Source organism: Lolium rigidum, chromosome 7, assembly GCF_022539505.1.
Source record: "Lolium rigidum isolate FL_2022 chromosome 7, APGP_CSIRO_Lrig_0.1, whole genome shotgun sequence".
NCBI lineage: Eukaryota > Viridiplantae > Streptophyta > Magnoliopsida > Poales > Poaceae > Lolium > Lolium rigidum.
This window is the reverse complement of record NC_061514.1, coordinates 168119716-168139186: the sequence shown is the minus strand read 5'-3', so window position 1 is coordinate 168139186 and position 19471 is coordinate 168119716. Positions and strand designations below refer to the sequence as shown.

The 19471-nt window shown below is 44.4% G+C and overlaps 1 protein-coding gene across 2 annotated transcripts; it reads left to right on the top strand.

Moving 5' to 3' along the window:
• Positions 1–13656: 13656 nt before the first annotated feature.
• Positions 13657–19471, top strand: LOC124675505 (50S ribosomal protein L27-like). 2 transcript variants are annotated; one of them, XM_047211585.1, is made up of 4 exons: positions 13657–13764; positions 18426–18529; positions 18629–18750; positions 18979–19471. In XM_047211585.1, the coding sequence occupies exons 2-4, from the start codon at positions 18451–18453 to the stop codon at positions 19201–19203; spliced, it is 426 nt and encodes a 141-aa protein (XP_047067541.1). In that variant the 5' UTR covers positions 13657–13764; positions 18426–18450; the 3' UTR covers positions 19204–19471. The 2 variants fall into 2 exon arrangements, with proteins under 2 accessions (XP_047067541.1, XP_047067540.1); XM_047211584.1 differs by having other exon boundaries at positions 13662–13764; positions 18432–18529.

Below are 19471 nucleotides of genomic sequence, written 5' to 3'. Positions count from 1 at the left end.
GCGGCCTTGCACGAAGAGTTTGGGCTTAATTGCCCATGTATCTGTAATATAGTAGATCGTATGGTAGTTTAGATTAAAAGATAGAGTTTATCTCGTGCACGGTTAGGTGCACGCCCGAATTAGAAAGTCCCTTGGACTATAAATATGTATCTAGGGTTATCGGAAAAGAAGGACAATCACGTTCACAACAAACACAAACCAGGCGCATCGCCACCCCTTCCTTCGAGGGTTTCTCCGGGTAAGCATCATGCTTGCCTAGATCGCATCTTGCGATCTAGGCAGCACACGTTTATTCGTTTACCTTGTGTTGCTCGTGCTGAAGCGTTGTTGATGGCGAGTAGCACTACTTATCGTAGATGTTTTGGGGCTTGCATAGATGCTTTTCTTACGCATATCTGCTTAGCTATGCCGTCCCTCGATATCTAGCTGCCCTTACACCTATCCAGGTGTAAGGGCAGCATCTTGCTTGTTCGTTACTTAGTAGATCTAATCTATTATAGTTGCTCCTTGATTCTTCAAGGATTAGTTTGATATCCGTAGGGTTAGGCCTTGCAAACGGGTTGAACGATCCGGTAGCGCGTTAGGTATGGTTTGTTAGTCCTAAGAGGGATGTTCCGGGAATTAACTTAACGTTGGTTTTTAGGCCTCTTTTAGGGTTAGTTTTCCATTATCTTTCGTGTCTATTAGGCTCAACTACGTGTAGGATGTTCCGATCATACGGTGAAAACCCTAAACTGTCGTAGATTGGTTCAGCTTTGTTGTGATCAATCAGGATCCCCATGTCATTGAAAATCCAACGTGAACCATGGGGCGATCGGCTCTTTGAGCCGATCCACGAGGCAACCTCGAGAGCCGATAGGGCTCGTATTTAATGTTTACATGTCTACCATGCGGGAGCCTAATCGAAGCAATTCAACACCTTCCCGACCAGGTATAGGTCGGTGGCACGCCCTTGCAACCGCCAGGACGTGTGCCGGAGCATTTGCGGGACGACGTCGAGGGACCAGGGCCCACTGCCGCCTTGGAAGCCTCCTGGCTCTTCGTGTTGCTTAACCACTGCTCGCCGGTGTGCTTTGGCAGGCAACACGCCTGTACAAAGGTCTAAGGAGAAAGCTCGCATTTTGGATTTCTCGCTTTTGATTATTCTCAACTTAGACATCCATACCGGGACAACATGGACAACAGATAATGGACTCCTCTTTAATGCATAAGCATGTGGCAACAATTAGTGTTCTCATATGAGATTGAGGATATATGTCCAAAACTCGAAACTTCCACCATGATTCATGGCTTTAGTTAGCGGCCCAATGTTCTTCTCTAACAATATGCATGCTCTAACCATTAAGGTGGTAGATCTCTCTTACTTCAGACAAGACAGACATGCATAGCAACTCACATGATATTCAACAAAGAGTTGATGGCGTCCCCAGAAGCATGGTTATCGCACAACAAGCAACTTAACAAGAGATAAAGTGCATAAGTACATATTCAATACCATAATAGTTTTTAAGGCTATTTTGTCCCATGAGCTATATATTGCAAAGGCGAATGATGGAAATTTAAAGGTAGCACTCAAGCAATTTACTTTGGAATGGCGGAGAAATACCATGTAGTAGGTAGGTGTATGGTGGACACAAATGGCATAGTGGTTGGCTCAAGGATTTGGATGCATGAGAAGTATTCCCTCTCGATACAAGGCTTAGGCTAGCAAGGTTATTTGAAACAAACACAAGGATGAACCGGTGCAGCAAAAACTCACATAAAAGACATATTGTAAACATTATAAGACTCTACACCGCCTTCCTTGTTGTTCAAAACTCAATACTAGAAATTATCTAGACTTTAGAGAGACCAATTATGCAAACCAAATTTTAGCAAGCTCTATGTATTTCTTCATTAATGGGTGCAAAGTATATGATGCAAGAGCTTAAACATGAGCACAATAATTGCCAAGTATCACATTATCCAAGACATTTTACCAATTACTACATGTAGCATTTTCTGTTTCTAACCATATAACAATTAACGAAGCAGTTTCAACCTTCGCCATGAACATTAAAAGCTAAGAACACATGTGTTCATATGAACCAGCGGAGCGTGTCTCTCTCCCACACAAGGATGGACTTATTCAGAGAATGAAAATAACAAAATGAAAAATAAAAGCACACAGACGCTCCAAGTAAAGTACATAAAATGTGACGGAATAAAAATATAGTTTCACTAGAAGAAACCTGATAAGTTGTCGATGAAGAAGGGGATGCCTTGGGCATCCCCAAGCTTAGATGCTTGAGTCTTCTTAAAATATGCAGGGATGAACCACCGGGGCATCCCCAAGCTTAGACCTTCCACTCTTCTCGATCACATTATATCACCCACTTCTATTGACCCTTGAAAACTTCTGCCACACCAAACTTCGAGCAAACTCATTAGAGGGTTAGTGCATAATCAAAATTCACATGTTCAGAGGTGACACAATCATTCTTAACACTTCGGACATTGCACAAAACTTCGAAAGTTAATGGAACAAAGAAACTCATTCAACTTAACAAAAGCGGCAATGCGAAATAAAAGGCAGAATCGTCAAAAATGTAACGAGTCCGTAAAGATGAATCTGAAAGGGCACTTAACTTGCTCAAACGGAAAAACTCAAAACTAATGAAAGTTGCGTACATATCTGAGGATCACACACGTAAATTTGCAGATTTTTTTGATTTTTTTACAGAGACTTATGCTCAAATTCGTGACAGACAGCAAATTTGTTTCTGCGTAGCAATCCAAATCTAGCATCAACTTTACCATAGAGACTTTACTTGGCACAAAAACATGATAAGGAGAGGTTGCTACAGTAGTAAACAACTTCCAAGACTCAACAAAACAAAAATTGCTGTAGTAAAATAAACACATGGGTTATCTCCCAAGAAGTTCTTTCTTTATAGCCATTAAGATGGGCTCAAGTAGTTTTAATGATACTCTCATGAAAATAGACAATGAAGCAAAAGAGAACATCAAGAGGCAAATTCAAAACACATTTAAGCCTAACATGCTTCCTATGAAAAGGAATCTTGTACACAAATAAATTCATGAAGAACAAAGTGGCAAGCATAGAAAAGCAACACAAGCGCAATTTCAAGATTCTCAACATAAAGAGCGGAAACTTAATGTTATTAAAATGCATATAACCATGTTTCCCTCTCTCATAATAACTTTCAGTAGCATCATGAACAAACTCAACAATATAACTATCACATAAAACATTCTTGTCATGAGCCACATGCATAAAATTATTACTCTCCACATAAGCATAATCAATTTTATTATTTGTAGTGGGAGCAAATTCAACAAAGTAGCTATCATTATTATTCTCATCAAGTGTAGGAGGCATAGTATAATCATAATAAAATTTACTCTCCATAGTAGGCGGCACCAAAAGACCACTATCATTATAATCATCATAAATAGGAGGCAAAGTATCATCAAAGAAAATTTTCTCCTCAATGCTTGGGGGACTAAAAATATCATGCTCATCAAAACCAGCTTCCCCAAGCTTAGAATTTTCCATATCATTAGCAACAATGGTGTTCAAAGCGTTCATACTAATATCATTGCTACTAGCATGCAAATAAGATTCCATAGGTTTTTTAATTTTCGCGAACAAACAATCCATGTCTTAACTCAGGAAATAGAATAAGAAGCTCATTGTTACTTTCCATTATGCCTAACTAGTGTAAACAAGAAACCAAAAGATGCAATTGCAGGATCTAAAGGAAATAACTTCGAGTACTTACAACGGCGCCGGAAAATAGCTTGGTAGCCGAGATCCGGAGTGTGAGTACCTTTTACCTTTCCTCCCCGGTAACGGCGCCAGAAAATAGCTTGATGTCTACGGGTGCTTCTATTCTTGTAGACAGGTGTTGGGCCTCCAAGAGCGAGAGGTTTGTAGAACAGCATCAAGTTTTCCCTTAAGTGGATCACCCAAGGTTTATCGAACTCGGGGAGGAAGAGGTCAAAGATATCCCTCTCAAGCAACCACCGCAACCACAAAGCAAGAAGTCTCTTGTGTCCCCAACACACCTAATACACTTGTCGGATGTATAGGTGCACTAGTTCGGCGAAGAGATAGTGAAACACAGGTGGCATAGATGGTGGTAATATTGCGAGAAAGTAAAGATGCGATAGAAACAATGAAACAAGCGGCGCCGTGAAAATAGCTTGCTCGGCGTAGGAAGCAATTCTTTGTGGTGGAAACAAGGCCTAGGGATCATATTTTCACTAGTGGACACTCTCAACATTGATCACATAATAAATAAGTTCTCTTTCCTTTGTGCTACATATACTCTTGTTGGATGATGAACACCACTAATTGTGTAGGATTACACGAACCCTCAATGCCGGAGTTAACAAGCGCCACAACATTCAATATTCATGTTTAAGTAACCTTAGAGTATAATAGATCTTTGCAAAATAGACCAAGTACTAACATAGCATGCACACTATCACCATCACACTATGAAGGAGGCATAGATCACATCAATACTATCATAGCGATAATCAACTCCATAACTGTCGCACATAACACATATTTTATTTATTCACAACAAACATCGCACATTACCAGCTAAAGCACTAAGGGTTTTAAGAACCCTTCTTCCACAGTCTACGATACATGGTGCGGGATACAACTCACACCTACGTAAGTGAAGCTAGTGCAACTATTCCTCATTGTCTTCATCCACATCGATGGGAATGATCCCATCCTCTGCAGGCCTCCGGAAACTCGTAGTCCTCCTCATCGCTGAACTCGTCATCCTCAAAGTCATTGTCGTCACTCGGGAAGTCATCGCCTCCTTGGATGTCTTCTCCATCTTCCTCCATCTCCTGGATCCGGTCCTGCTCGTGTCCGGACGAGTCACCTCTAAGGTGCGAATCTTCTCGCGAAGACGGGTGATAGTAGCGACATTCTTGGCGCGCCGCGAGCGAAGTGACATGCGGTCCTTGGCGAGTAGCCCGATGGCGTCGGCATGATGAGCCAAAGCCATCCGGGCACGGTGGGAGTGGACACGTGTCGGCTCCGGGTCCTTCCGGGTCTCATGAAGCATAAAGTCCAAATGCCGCACATGGATCTTGAGCACCGGGTGCGAAGAGAGTGCCATGGGTTCCCCCATGGTGTCGTGCCTCGCGAAGTGGGCGAAGCGGCTTCCCGGAGTGCGGCGATGTTCCGTCCACACACCCGAGCCGGTCCCTCCTGAAGGGCGTGAGCAAGACCGTCCACCCAGTTGTAGGCCTTGAAGGAGAAAAGGATCCTCTCCGAGATGGGAGGTTCCGAGCTTCCCTTCAAGTCAGCGGTGATCATCCACTGCTGTTCCCCAGCGGGGGTGTTGTGGATCCGGACTCCGTGGAACTTGGGAGGTGGGCGTTCGAGCTTCTCGGACACTAGGTACAAGTCGCGCTCAAACACCAAACTTCCTCCGTTTTCCAGATCGTAGGTCTCCGTCTGGACGTAGGGCTCCATCTGAAAGTGAAATGGATGAGTAAGTTAGAGATGTGAACAAGTGTTGCAAAACTTTACTGGATTTATAAGGAGATGCTTGGCTTATGTTTAAGAAGATCTGGTAGAGAAGAAAATGAATAAGTTTTCATAAATACTCACTTTATTTGTTTTTGAAACTAACATTTTTCTGAACGTCCATTCTAACTAGGGTCTCCTAAGGTCAAACAATGGCCCTGATACCAACTTGTCAACACCCGGATTTTTAAGTCCAGATGCCTATTATGCCATTCCTCGCAATCCCAGGAATATTGTTTTTGCGAGACATAATAGCTTGATATCACAACACATCATTCATTACAACCCATAATCGTCTTACAACAAAGGATCACATGATCCAGTCTTAATACAACATAGTGGATCTAGAGATCCCATTACAAACACATAGCGGAAGCGAAGTAACGGGTCGTGGTCCATCCGTTCCACGAGCAACCGTTGACGTCGGGAGCGGTCCTAGTTGTCGTAGACGTTCGCTGTCCATCTTCCTCGTACAACCTGTTCACCTTCATAGTCTGGCCATTTGAATAGCCAGGGACAAAGCCATGAGTACTTTTAAAGTACTCGCAAACTAATACTAGTGTAAGCATTATCAATTGGGGTAAAGGGATACTAAGCTCTAGGTTTATTTGCATAAAGCCAAGTTTATTTTATAAACATTTAGTAAAGATGCTTGAATCACTAGACTAACTCAAGTGGGAACATTAGTGTCATTCCCACAACTCTGTTGTGGTCCAACTCAAAGTCACCATTCACCGGTCAACTTCAAGTCACCAGTCATATGTCACATTTTTGAAAATGGTCCGATGACGGAACAAGTATGGCCTTTCCAATTGTCCGTAACCGTGGACACGGCTATTCGAATAGTTCTACACTCGCAGAGGTCGTACACTTGTGCCACAATATTTGCAATAATCCGTCGGGGTTAGCTGGCCCTCGATTTACCATACTCCGTATGCGGACTACCAACCATAACCTTTCACTTATATACTCTAGTACAGGCACCTCTCCCCATGAGCTTGGCCTCCCGGTGAAAACCAACCTGTTAACCCGGGAACTGCACAGGGCTTGGGCCGGACAATTCACCTTAATCACGTCACATCATCTCAGATGTCTTTGGAGGCAGCCCTTGGCATAACCCCGATGACGCTTGTTTAGAGGGAACCCATACTAAAGCACATAAATTTCTAGTTACGCCCTTACCCATATTGGGTATTGTGGGGGTACTTTCAAAATTGGAATGGTATCGCATCCGAACCCATCCATCAGTTTTATATCAAAAATCACCATCTTCTCTTGGTCATATTCACCTTCAAAGTCATTCAATGGAATGAACCATCATTCCAAGGTTTCAACTTCATTTCAAAGTCACATGTTCCCATCTAGAGTAGTCCAAATTTTAATTGATTAGCGATAGCAACTATATGAGGGGTGCTATCTAGCTTTGAGTGGTGCCAATCTAAATCAAGTATTGTTCTACTCCAGACCAAGTGAATCATAAATCAAACAGTAACTTTGATAAATAAAATCAAGTAAGGCTTATAAAGTAAAAACTTTGGGATAGGTTCATAAAGTAAAATGTAATGATGCCTTGCTCTAGTAGAGCTTTGCACCCTGATGGTTAGCAAGTTTATTAGCTTGCATTAGTCTAGCTTGCAAGAATGTTAGCTTGCCTTGATTGGTGAAGTGATCAAAATATTCTTCTTCTTCCTCTTGGTAGAATACTTCCTCCTCTTGATGGTCTCCGGTACTAGCGTCTATAAACGAATGCGAGGATACAATCACCAAACAATACTTAAGTACTCTTAATTAGCCTTAGTGGCTCACACAATGATCTAGCATCACTACTTAACATTCATTACCAACTTATGATAGGGTTTCCTTATTTAATAATAGGAAAATAATTTCCTCTCATTGAAAATGGAGTTAGGGTTTCTCTTTAGTTTGTGAGAAAATAATTTCCTCTCATTGAATCTTCTTAAGATTTAATTTCTCTTATGAATAATATATGACCTAGGTTGACTAAAGTCAACCTCTTCATACTTATTATTTGAGAAAATGATTTAAATGAGGTTCCATACCCCATGCAATTTAATATTAACATGGTAATGATTTCATGCCACCAGATAATTTAATCTGAGGTTATATAGATTATGATCACTACCTCATATTGGATTACTTGAGAACAAGATTTAAATGAGAGGAGTATTTCTCATATGATTTAACACCTAGTTGTAACTAATTTAAAAGACTACTATTGAGGTGATTTAATATTATTAAATAACCAGGGATGATCCCATGTTGACCAAGGTCAACACTTCACACTTAGTATTTGAGAAAGTGAGTGAATGAGATTCATCATCTCATGTGATTTAATTAATTTAAATATTATTTAGATTTAAGATTTATAAGGGAGCAAGTATGAGCCTAGGAATTTAAAGGTCAATACCTTACTTCATTTTATTTGAGAAGGATGATTTAAATGAGGTGAGCACCTCATAATATTTTAGTAACACCTTGTAATGGTTTAATATTATTAATTAATTTAAAAGTGAATTTTAATTGACCATGGAATCTACTTCATATTACTTATGGTGGAGGCAAGATTTAAATGAGACCAAAGTCTATTATATGATTTAATAAATAGTTTTGAAATATTTAAATACTACTTATGAGAAGGATTAAGTATTTTCAAATATAAACCTATGGGTCATTAATTATGTGTTATTAATCCTTATTGAACTATTTGGACTAATGGTTTATGTGAGAGGCTATACCTCATATAAGTTAAACTATCATCTTAATTATTAACCTCTCTAATTAACCAAGCATGAGACTTATTTGATCAAGGTCAGTACCTCTATTTGAATTACTTAAGAGCACAATTTAAATGAGAGAGAAGCCCTCATACTATTTTAAAACTTCTATGTGTATGTATTAAATGAACTAGAAATATCTCCATAGCCATTATTTAACTTTAGTCCATGATCATGCAAAGCAACTATGTTATATTTTTACATAAACAATTAGATTATGTCAAATGTGATTTATTAGAGTTGGAATCAACTTAAAATCATTTTTAGATAATTTCTAATATTTATTTGAAGTCAGAAAAGTCCCTGCCTTGTTATTTTTATCATTTAAATTTAATTTCGAATTTGGACATGAGGCCAGTGTCATTATTTAGACAATTTCATGAGCTTTCCAAATATATAAAATTTGCTAAATTTGGTTTAGTAGAATTTAAACTATTTAAATTTGAAGTAGTCATCAGTGTTGAATTTGACTAAAATAAATTAAATCGAATTTGAAATCTTGGGCCGCGCGGGAAAACAACACGGGCTAAACAGATTAAACAGACTGGGCCGGCCCAACTAGTGCTGACCATGCAGCGGGCCAGCTGACAGGGGGTCCCATGCGTCAGCGACTTATAAACAGCAAACCGGTACCTGCGATTGAGAGGCGTTGGATCAGACAGACGATCGACGGTCGAGCGTCGTCGTCGTCGACGGGGAAGAAGGGTGTGCTGCGCCGGCGAGGTAGGGGGTCGGAGAGCGCAGGAGGTCGCCGGCGGTCGAGGACGGTGGTCGAGGCGAGGTTGGCGAGGGCGAATAGGCCCCTGGTACCGTGGCGGAGCTCGGGGTGGCGTGGATCGTCGACGGTGAGGAGCTACTGTGGCGGCGGTTTTCGATCAAATTCCGGCGAGCTAGTGTCTAATTGAGTAAGGGAAGTGTTCGAGGATGATCAGAGGGAAGAGGTGAAGCGAATGGTGTGAAGAAATCGTCCAGGGATGGTCTCCTTTTATAGGGGCTTGAGGGTGCCGTGGTTGCTGCGAAGGGGCGGCCATGGCGCGGCGTCTATGGTGAGCGAAGGGGCAAGCTAGGGAGCTCGTCGAGTAGGCGACTGCTAGGAGATGCTCTGAGTGTAGCCGTTGCGTCCAGGGCGCGATAGGATCGCTCGAGCGCATGCACTTTGTACCTCAGTACTCGCGGCATGATTCCGGCGAGGACGACGGTGACGAGGCAGCCGCAGTCACTCGAGCATGTCTAGTGGCTAGAGGGCGTGGAGGCGGTGCTCGACGCAGTGGTAGCCTTTGCAGGGGAGGAGTAGGGCGCTCGAGCGCATGGTGTACTGGCGGCGTCCAGGGCGTGGTCACCGCGCGTGCTGGCATGGTTCGGGCGCGTCTGGGCACGCTTCGTTCGGCCAATGCCGTGTGTTGGAGAGCTCCAGCTGGGTACTGGCAGATTCGTGGTGATGAGTAGAAGCTTCTAGGCAAGGTTGTACTGAGAGAGAGAGGCTAGAGAGAGAGTGACCAACGGTGGCCGGCATGGCATAGTTTGGCATACTTTAGGTTTTCTCCTCGACTTTAATCCATCATGCAAGTACTGGGCTAGGGGCAGGGGGTGTAGAGAGGTGATGATCATCACCAGATAGAGGTGGTTGAGGCCAAAACCCACTGGACAAAAGCAAGTAACATGAATTCCAGTTTATGCACACAAGGTGCTCGACACAATGGCCGCATGAAGAAAATATTATTAATTTGGAATTCTTTTTGGTGGAGTTTAGTTATATATTAAATGTGATTGAATGGTGGTGGTGGTGGTCAATTTGGTCAAGGTTTGTGAGATTCCAAATTTGGTATGATCTTCACATTAACTCAAAGTCTCCACTTGTCCCTGTCTTTCTGGTCAACCTAGTCAACATTAGCAGAGATGGTCAACATGAAAGTTGTTGACCTTGACATGGTCTTGGATGACATGGTCATAGTTGACCAAGTTTGATTTAAGAAATGAGAATTACAGATGGGTAAAGTGGGGAACATTTTATAAAGTGACAAAATGACCATTATCACATGTATGTTGAATTTGAGTTTTGCTTTGATTTAATTCTTGATCCAATGATGCAATTGTGTTAGTTTATCATATTGAAGTATTTTAGAAGCAATGGGGCAAGCAAATTTGGCCTTGGTGAAGATTTGTATTTTGGCCTAATGTGTATGTGAGGGAAATTGGGAATTCCTCACCATTTGAATTTTCTCCATTTGATTTGACTTTGGTTGACTCTAATGTGGTTCTTATGAGTTTAGAAACATTTTAAAAGTATTGAAACTAAATCAAATGGTCTTGTTCAAAGATTTGCAAATTTGGCCTTAACACATAAGGAATGAGGTGTCCAATTTTCATAACTTGTACTAGGGTTGTTCTTGCTTCACTTGGACATGGGTTAGGGTCCATTTAGGGTTATAATAGGTTTAGAGAGGGTTTCACACCATTTGGTCAAGGTTTAAGGACATAGGTCAATGTTTGGTGAAATGCCCATGTGTCACATATGCTTTTATGCATATGTGGTATTTCATTTTTACTCTGACTTGGTTTGGCCCAATTGGTTTTGTTGAATGTTGAAATGATATATGGAGGTGATCCAACCATTCACAACAAGTCCTAGGGTTAATTTTCTTAAATTCCCTTATTTACTATTTTACTCTCATATGCCTCTATGGCATTTTTAGTTTTCTTTTTATTCTTTTTGGTTTCCACCTAGAGATGATTTAAGAAGTACTATATAAGGTTTATAAAGCTTTTTTCCAATCCTTTAAGTAAAGTGAAAAGGTCTAGGATAAATATTTATAATTGTAGCCATAGGCACATATGCCTTTTTCCTATTTAATTTCCTTTTATTTTATTTTCACTAGAATGATGAGAGGAGGGGTGAGTCTTTAGGGTTTAATATTATTTCAAATACTAATAACAAGCAATCATGGCAATAGCACAAGAATTATGCAAGATTATTATTTACCAAACTTAATTTAATAAAAGTTTTTGTTGGTTCCAAATTTTTGGAACTAGGGAAATTCATTTGTTTTGTTTTGAAATTTTTGGGATGTTACAATAACCTACAAGAGATTATGATCATAATCTACGACAAGAACTACACGATGCACACACTGTCACCATTACACCATGCAGGAGGAATAGACTACTTTAATAACATCACATGAGTAGCACATATATAAATAGTGATACAAAGCACATTGCAATCATAAAGGGATATAAATAAGCACTTCACTATGCCATTCATAACAGTGAATAAGTATTCTGTGAAATATAGCCTAAGAGACCCACACGGTGCACACACTGTCACCTTTACACACGTGGGACAAGGAGTCTCCTGAGATCACATAAGTAAAACCCACTTGACTAGCATAATAACATCTAGATTACAAGCATCATCATATGAATCTCAATCATGTAAGGCAGCTCATGAGATTATTGTATTGAAGTACATAGGAGAGAGATGAACCACATAGCTACCGCAGACATGCCCCGAGCCTCGATGGAGAACTACTCCCTCCTCATGGGAGACAACAGCGGTGATGAAGATGGCGGTGGAGTCGATGGAGGAGCCTTCCGGGCACTTCCCGTCCCGGCGGCGTGCCGGAACAGAGACTCCTGTCCCCCAGATCTTGGCTTCGCGATGGCGGCGGCTCTGGAACTTTTCTCGTACCGTGGCTTATTCGTATCGTGTTTAGGTCAGGGACCTTTATATAGGCGAAGAGGCGGAGTCGGAGGGTCGACGAGGCGGTGACACACTAGGGGGGCGCGGGCCCTGCCCTGGCCGCGCCGCCCTATCATCTGGGCCCACCAGGGCTCCCCTCTGGTGGCTCTCGGGTGTTCCGGAAGCTTCGTGGAAAAATAGGATGCTCGGGCATTGATTTCGTCCGATTCCAAGAATATTTCCTTACTAGGATTTCTGGAACCAAAAACAGCGTAAAACGAGAACTGGCCCTTCGGCATCTCGTCAATAGGTTAGTTCCGGAAAACGCATAAATATGACATAAAGTATGCATAAAACATGTAGATATCATCAATATAGTAGCATGGAACATAAGAAATTATAGATACGTTGGAGACGTATCAGGGATCCAGCTTCGTCAGCATGATCGAGCCACACCGCGTCCTCTGGCTGAGGAACTACCTTGGCAAGTACCACAACAAGGTGTAGTGGTGCCCTTGAGGGGGTGGTTCAGGGTTGCATGCATGGAGATGGTGATGATGATGATGATGATGATGATGATGATGATGATGATGATGATGATGATGATGTATATTCTGGCAGTAGCTAGGATGAAAAACATTTGGCCCCTTTTGTAAGTATGATGAGGTGGTATATACTAACCCCTCAGGTGATGGTGAACTTTGCGGTGTTACGATGAGACACCCACTTTTGTTGTGGTGGTAGGACGACACCACGGTAGTGTAGGATAAACTTCTGATTGACTTTTAAAATGATATGCATGCCCCTGTTAGTTTCAGATTTGTTGTCAACACTTGTCTTGTTCTATTGCTCATTTCTGAATTGCTTTATTGTTGTGATTGCTAACTTCTTTTCCCATGCTAGTGGTATGTGGTGTTTCGCGGGCGGGTTCGAGGAATCTACAACTCATGGAGAGTGTGTCAAGATCAGGTCAATGGCTACTCCAACAACAGCTACCGAGGATATGCAACATTGGAGGAGGCACAACAAGAGTACCTCAGCTTCCTGGAAGAGGAGCTGCAGGAAGATCATGCCATCGATGAGGCAAGTGCCATTAGCACAGCCTGCCGCGGAGGAAGTACATGCTCTCCAAGGAGCACCGCGGAGGTACGTCCCAGCCGGGTGAAAGATTACATCATCGCCTTCCTCATCGTGGTGATCGTGAGGATCTTGTTCTTCTGAGTGGTCTCTGATCGTATGTAAGATGCCATGGCATGACAATCTCACCCGATTTGAATTGTGGTAAGGATATAGACTTGTGATTTGAGCAACCAAATAGCAGACTCCTGTTTTCCTGCGTGCAAGATGGGCTGAAAACGGGCAACCAAACGATGGGGTCTGGGTTCCTTCTCTGGCGCACGAAAGGTCGCACAGGCTACCAAACGACCCACCAAAAATAACCCATGGTCCATTCGCGACGCGCAATGCGTCCCATCTCACTGGCGAGGCATGCAGATTTACTGCCCAGGCAACCAAACGCGCCCTTGAGGAATGCCGTCTATCGGAGCTTTAACTGGGCCGCTTTTCGGCGCCACGATGCTTATACAGATTTTGGGCCGGCCGGCTGATCCTGGCCCATAAGCACCAAACGGCGAGCTCCCCTCCCAACCCCGTCTCCTTCCTTTTTCTAGATCACTGCTGCGCGGCGGCGGCGGCAGCGTCCGCGGTGGCGGTGCCGGTTCTGAGAGGTGACTTCTCCTCCTCTGCTCGTCTCTCCCTCCCTCCCCCCTCTCTGGTATTCCTTTTGTTCGCTTGCCGTCGCACCTGGGAGGCTGGGACCCAAGGGTGAGTGCTTCTTCCGGCCGGTGTTCCCGATTCGATCGACCAACGGCGGTTTGGAAGGAAATCTTGATGCATTAGATCATAGACACATGTTGCTCGTAGTGCATCATCCTTTGGGCGTGCTGGGATGTTTCTTTCGGTCGAAGGTGGCTGCACGGGGACATTGGACCTGCTCTGACCACCACATGTTCGGTGAAATGCCTGGTCAGCGACGACCGGCGATGAAGGCCGAATACCTTGGTTTGCTCGCTGAAAGCGCCTATCTTTTTCTGCGCCAAGACTTGCTTTCTGATTGATTGCACCTGGGAGAAGCCTTCATATCTTCTTCTTCTTCGTTGCGGTATCATAACATAACGTCATTTCTCATTGCATCAGCAGTCTTGCTTTTGGGTATCTGGACTTCTTAGTGTTGCTCAGTAACCGAGACAGGCTCATATTTTGTTGATAAAAGTTTGCTCTTGCTTCATGTGCAGTAATATGGGCTTCATTGACAAGTGGTGATGAAACGAGGGGAAATTAGAAATTTAATTTTCAGTAAAAAATGGCATCTTTTCTTTTCTGCAACGCAATACTATTATCTGTTTACTTTAATAAAAAATAACTGATTTAGCACTTGTTGTTTTGATCAAGTCTCAATCATGAAATACGTTAGTTGGTGGTCCAGGCAAGACAGAGAGCTCCCCACAGTTGCTTGATTGAAAGCAGTTTTCTGACTAGTCCCTGATGTTGCATGCAACTACGATATACATTTCATCAATTTTGAGGCTTCATTCTGCTTCTGGTTTAGATATCTTGGATACCATGTGTTATATTTGCTCCCAATCCCTTTCTTCCCCACTGCACAGCACCGCCCATCCTCCACTCCCCCTTTCTGAGCGTTGACGAAGAGAGACTGGGCCGACCCTGAGCCTTCTCCGGCGGCTTTGCCGGTCAGAGATGGCGCATGGGAGGCGCCGGAGTAGCTCCTAGCTGTAGATCTAGGTTTTTTGGCCCTGTGCCGGTAGTTTGGAGCTCTGTTGCACGGATACGGGCAAAAACTCACGTATCGGGGGTTAGATACGTTTGGATACGAGGATACGGCCGGACACGGCCGGATACGTATCTCGTACGTATCCAGCGATTTTCCATTTTCTAGAAAAAAGATAATAAATCGGATACGCAGCGGATACCCGCACGATACGGCTGGGATACGGGAATACCCTAACCCATCGATTTATACAGCAACCCAAACCCATCCCCTTTCTGTCTACTCACCTCCCGACCCAGCGACCAGGGCATCATGCGCCGCCACACTGCAGGAGATCTCCGGCCACCTCTGCTGCTGCGCCGCCGCACCGGAGGAAAGGTCCAGCCGCTGAGCAGATCCTCCGCCGCCCGCCGCTGCATTGTGCAGGTCCACTTCCCCTCCTCCCATCTCTTCTCTGTTTCTTCTTGGTCCTGACGCTCTGTCCGAGTTAATTTTCCTGGCTTCCTGAATTCCGCTGGCGTCATCCGTCGCTGCACTGTGTAGATGAACTGCTGGCTTGATTTTGTTGTGCTATGTATCAGATGAGACCACACTGCTAGAATCTTGTTTTTTTAGATAAATCTGGAATGTAGTTCACTGGATTGAATGGGATAGAAGTATAAAACTGAATTGGAATGTAGTTCACTGGACTGAATGGGTAGAGACATATGAATAATTATTCAAAGTTCCAACTTGCCAAGTTGTGATTCATGTGGTGCTATCAAACTTACCGTGCACTATTGCACTGTTGGGAAGTGTTTGTGTACTAATGGTGAGATTGTCAGTACCTAACATCAAATTATTTTTGTGATGTAATTGTTCTTCCATCTTGCTGATGTTTTTGACAACTAAGAGAAGGCTGCATCGCTGGAATTGCCAAGCTTTTCGGTCAAACAACCTTGTCATGGACTCATGGTACTCATATGCTTCTATATAGTAATTCTCATTCTAGTACAAAAATACATAATTTGTATATATCATTAATCTATATTATATATATACAAACGTATCCCCGTATCCGTGTTTTTGAAAAATCGCTGTATCGCCGTATCGCGGTATCCGTATCCGTATCGCCGTATCCAGGCAACATAGGTTTGGAGTAGGGCGTCTGAGTCTTTGACCCGGACCTAGCGCATCCGGTGGTTGAGTGGCGGCGACATCGTGCTCCGGCAGTCGGAACAGGCGGCGAACTCGCCCATGGCTGGGATCTCAGCAAATAAAGGGTCCTTTAGGAGCCTTCTTCTGATGCAGCTGTTGGAGGCTGCCCTGCTCCTCCTGGCCGGCCGCGGCGGCGAGGGGGAGGGGTGAGGCGGTAACAAGCGCGGTGCTGTGCTGATTCCCCCCGGCCAGCCATAGAGGCGAGAGGGGAATCGACGCGGAGATGCGCTCTCTTCTGCGTTTGGGAGCAGGTGCTGTAGATGGAGCTGTCAAGCAAAAGCAGAGGATTCGTCTGGTTTTTGCCATTGTGGCGATGGAAGAACTAGGTCGGGTTTGGGCTTTGCGGCTCCGCATTGGGGGGGGGGGGGGTCTCGGATTCTCTTTAGACTGATTCTTCCGTAGAAAATCCCAAGTGGCGACCTTAGAGCATCTCTAACAGAGCCCTTAAACAGACAAACTGAAAAACGGAAGTTCAGTCTCCCGAAAATCAATTTTCGAGCGGATTCGGAGGTGGCACAGAACAACACCCATATTTGGAACGAAAAAACGAAATTCAAATATGGCGGTAGAACTGATCATCGCAAACAAGTTCAGAAAAGTGAGTTTCGAACTGCATAGTTGCATAGTTGCTATTGCAAAATACATTTACATATAGAACTGATCCGCCACGCGACCTAAACTTAGCTAATTTTTGGCCCCACGGGAGCTTCTATGCGCGGCGGAGGACGCCGCCGTCGGCGACCTATTCGGAGTCGAGGTCGAAGACCTCCTGCTTCATGCGGCGGGTGGTGGCCTCCTTCTGCGACGCCTCGTACGTGCGCACCTGACGGACGCCGTCGCCTCCTCGCGGCGGAAGCGTGCATCCCCCTCGGCCTCCGAAATGACGGCGACTTGTTGGATCGTCGTCGCCCCCTCGTCGTCGTTGAGGACGTAGTCCGCCTAGTTGAATACGGTGCGCGCCGGCGCCGCCTCCTCCTCCTCCTCGTCGGTGCTGTCCTCGACGGGCGGCGCAAGGGTACGGCCCGACGCGCCGGAGGAAGAGCCCTCACCGCTATTGGCGTAGCGGGTGAGCTTCCCAGTTTGTCCACCGTCCGCTTCCGCGCGCCCTCCAAGCGGTTCCATTTCCGCCGTTCGGCCTCCGAGCGGAAGACGGGGGGGGGGGGGGCGGCGAGTTGTTGCCTCCAATTCGCCCGCCTCCCCTCCCGCCGCTGCCGGCGCCAGCCATGCGGTCGCGGTGGAGGTCGCGGAAGAGACGATGCGGGGGCGGCAACGACGTGATTTCTCGCCGGAAGTGGAAGCGCACGTGGCAGAGGAAGCGGACGCGGCGGCGGGGAGTAGGGTTTTGTAACCCAACTCCACTCCGCGGCCTGTATAAATAGGGGTCGCGCGCTCACTTTCTCGGGCCCCCGAGAAAGTTTTAGGGGCCGGGCCTCCGATTCAGGCGTTGTATCAACGCTTTCGGCCCAAACCCGTAAATCCGCCGGAAAAATTCAGTTCCGGCGGCATTTACGGGCTCTGTTAGAGTTGCTCTTAGACCGCAAGCTTGGTCCAGCTGCACTCGAGTTTGGTTTTCTCGAGGCCGTTCGTCCTCTGAGTGAGAATCTTCCTCAGCTCCGATGCGGTGGATTCTGCTGCCTCCGGCGCCCCAAGTGGTTTCGCGCCCGGCTGCGTCATGGCCGGCCGCATCTGGTGGCATGGTGGCAGAGCTCAAGGACTCGATTGCGTTTCCTGGACCGACGTCATTTCTTCTGGGGTGCGATTCATAGTTTACAAGGACATGTGTGTACATATTCGGGTTCCGCTCAGGGCCTTATTGTAAAATTATACCCTCCACCTTTTTAAATGAAGTTTCCAGGCCCTTCGGGGGCTTTTATTGTTTAAAAAGTGTTATATTTGCAGTGGATCTGCAACTTGTTACTTGTATTTATCACCATTAAGGACATTCTTCTTCTTCTGATAAAATAAAACTATGATTTCAGTGTTTCTGATCCAGTTTTGTGCAGATATATGTATAACACATAAATTTTGGGACTTAATATCTGTATAAAACAAAAACAGAAATTGTTCATACTGAAGATAAACACATAATGTTCTCTTTTTTTCTTTTGTTCATCTCCTTTGTACTTTCATGCCGCATCTAGTTCTCTGTGAAATCAAATTTCCCACACGAATGAAGAAAAGTTAACAGGAAAGCTCCAAAGTACTAGCTAGCATATCACAACGCACAACTGAGGTTATTGGAGGGCTTGTGGGCATTTGTAAGGTTGACTCTTTGGCTTAGTAAAAGTAGAGCAACCTAACGTAAAATCTATTCAGCATGGAAGGCTAAAAAGGACAAGATGCATAAGCCCACTTTTCCCCCCCGTACTACAGTATTATCTATATTTGAGAGAATTCTTTTAGTTACAGGTAAATTTGGGCAAGCAAGATGGCTCTCTCATCAGTTTTCAGGAGAGTGAATGTCAAAGAACTGATCTCAAATGTTCCGGTGTACACTAGCACAACAGGTGATGATTTTGCAGTTTGTGATATCGAAATTTCAAAACTTGGATCTTCTCGTTTTTCTTCACAAGTGGACTTAATTTCTTGTGTGTACTTGATTCCAGAGGCATCTGGAGGACTGAGCTTGGTGTTTAGGCGTTGGGCCACGAAAAAGACTGCTGGATCGACAAAAAATGGCCGCGACTCTAACCCCAAATATTTGGGTGTTAAGAAATTTGGGGGAGAGGTACCATCTTAAGATGCTCCTTACGGTTTTAATGTTTCTTCTTGACGATGCCTTGAACGAGATTGCATGAATAACCTCCAAAATCACGTGAAAATAGTTAAGAGTTTTGATTTTTTTGGTATCTTGTCATATATTGGCACTCACGTGTCTTCATCTCCTTAGTATAGAAAAAAGGGGAAAATATGTCATACTGCTCTCCAACACTTACACTTGTCTTTTTTTTTTCAGAAAGTGGAACCAGGAAACATCATCGTACGCCAAAGAGGAACCCGCTTCCATCCTGGAAACTATGTTGGCATGGGGAAGGATCACACTCTCTTCTCTCTGAAAGAAGGCCATGTGCGGTTCGAGCGGAATAAGCTGACTGGCAGGAAATGGATTCATGTCGAACCTGTAGCTGGCCACACTCTCCACCCTGCCTACACCACTGAAGCTGATATGGAGCAACTATAGTAGCGATCTTTGCGTGGGTTTGCAGTAACATGTCGCTGATAGCTTCCTGGGTATAACTGATGTTTTGCTCGGACTTGGATACCTTCGTCAATGAATTTGTTCCAAGGAAGATGTTTCCGGATTAGGATGATTGCAATAAGTAACTCCAGCATGTTTCTGATGCCATTTGAAGTACCTGTTCTGCACTTTCCTGTGTGGATTTTAGTCCGAAAATCTGTAATGCGTAGTTTATGCGGTACTTCTCTCTGAAATCATCAGCGTAACCTCC

What these genes read in the sequence shown, in the direction of transcription:
- LOC124675505 (XM_047211585.1), top strand. Translation starts at nt 18,451, where the DNA reads ATGGCTCTCTCATCAGTTTTCAGGAGAGTGAATGTCAAAGAACTGATC. An exon ending in GGTGTACACTAGCACAACAG is followed by an intron (nt 18,530 to 18,628) that starts GTGATGATTTTG and finishes ACTTGATTCCAG; the next exon opens with AGGCATCTGGAGGACTGAGC. An exon ending in TTAAGAAATTTGGGGGAGAG is followed by an intron (nt 18,751 to 18,978) that starts GTACCATCTTAA and finishes TTTTTTTTTCAG; the next exon opens with AAAGTGGAACCAGGAAACAT.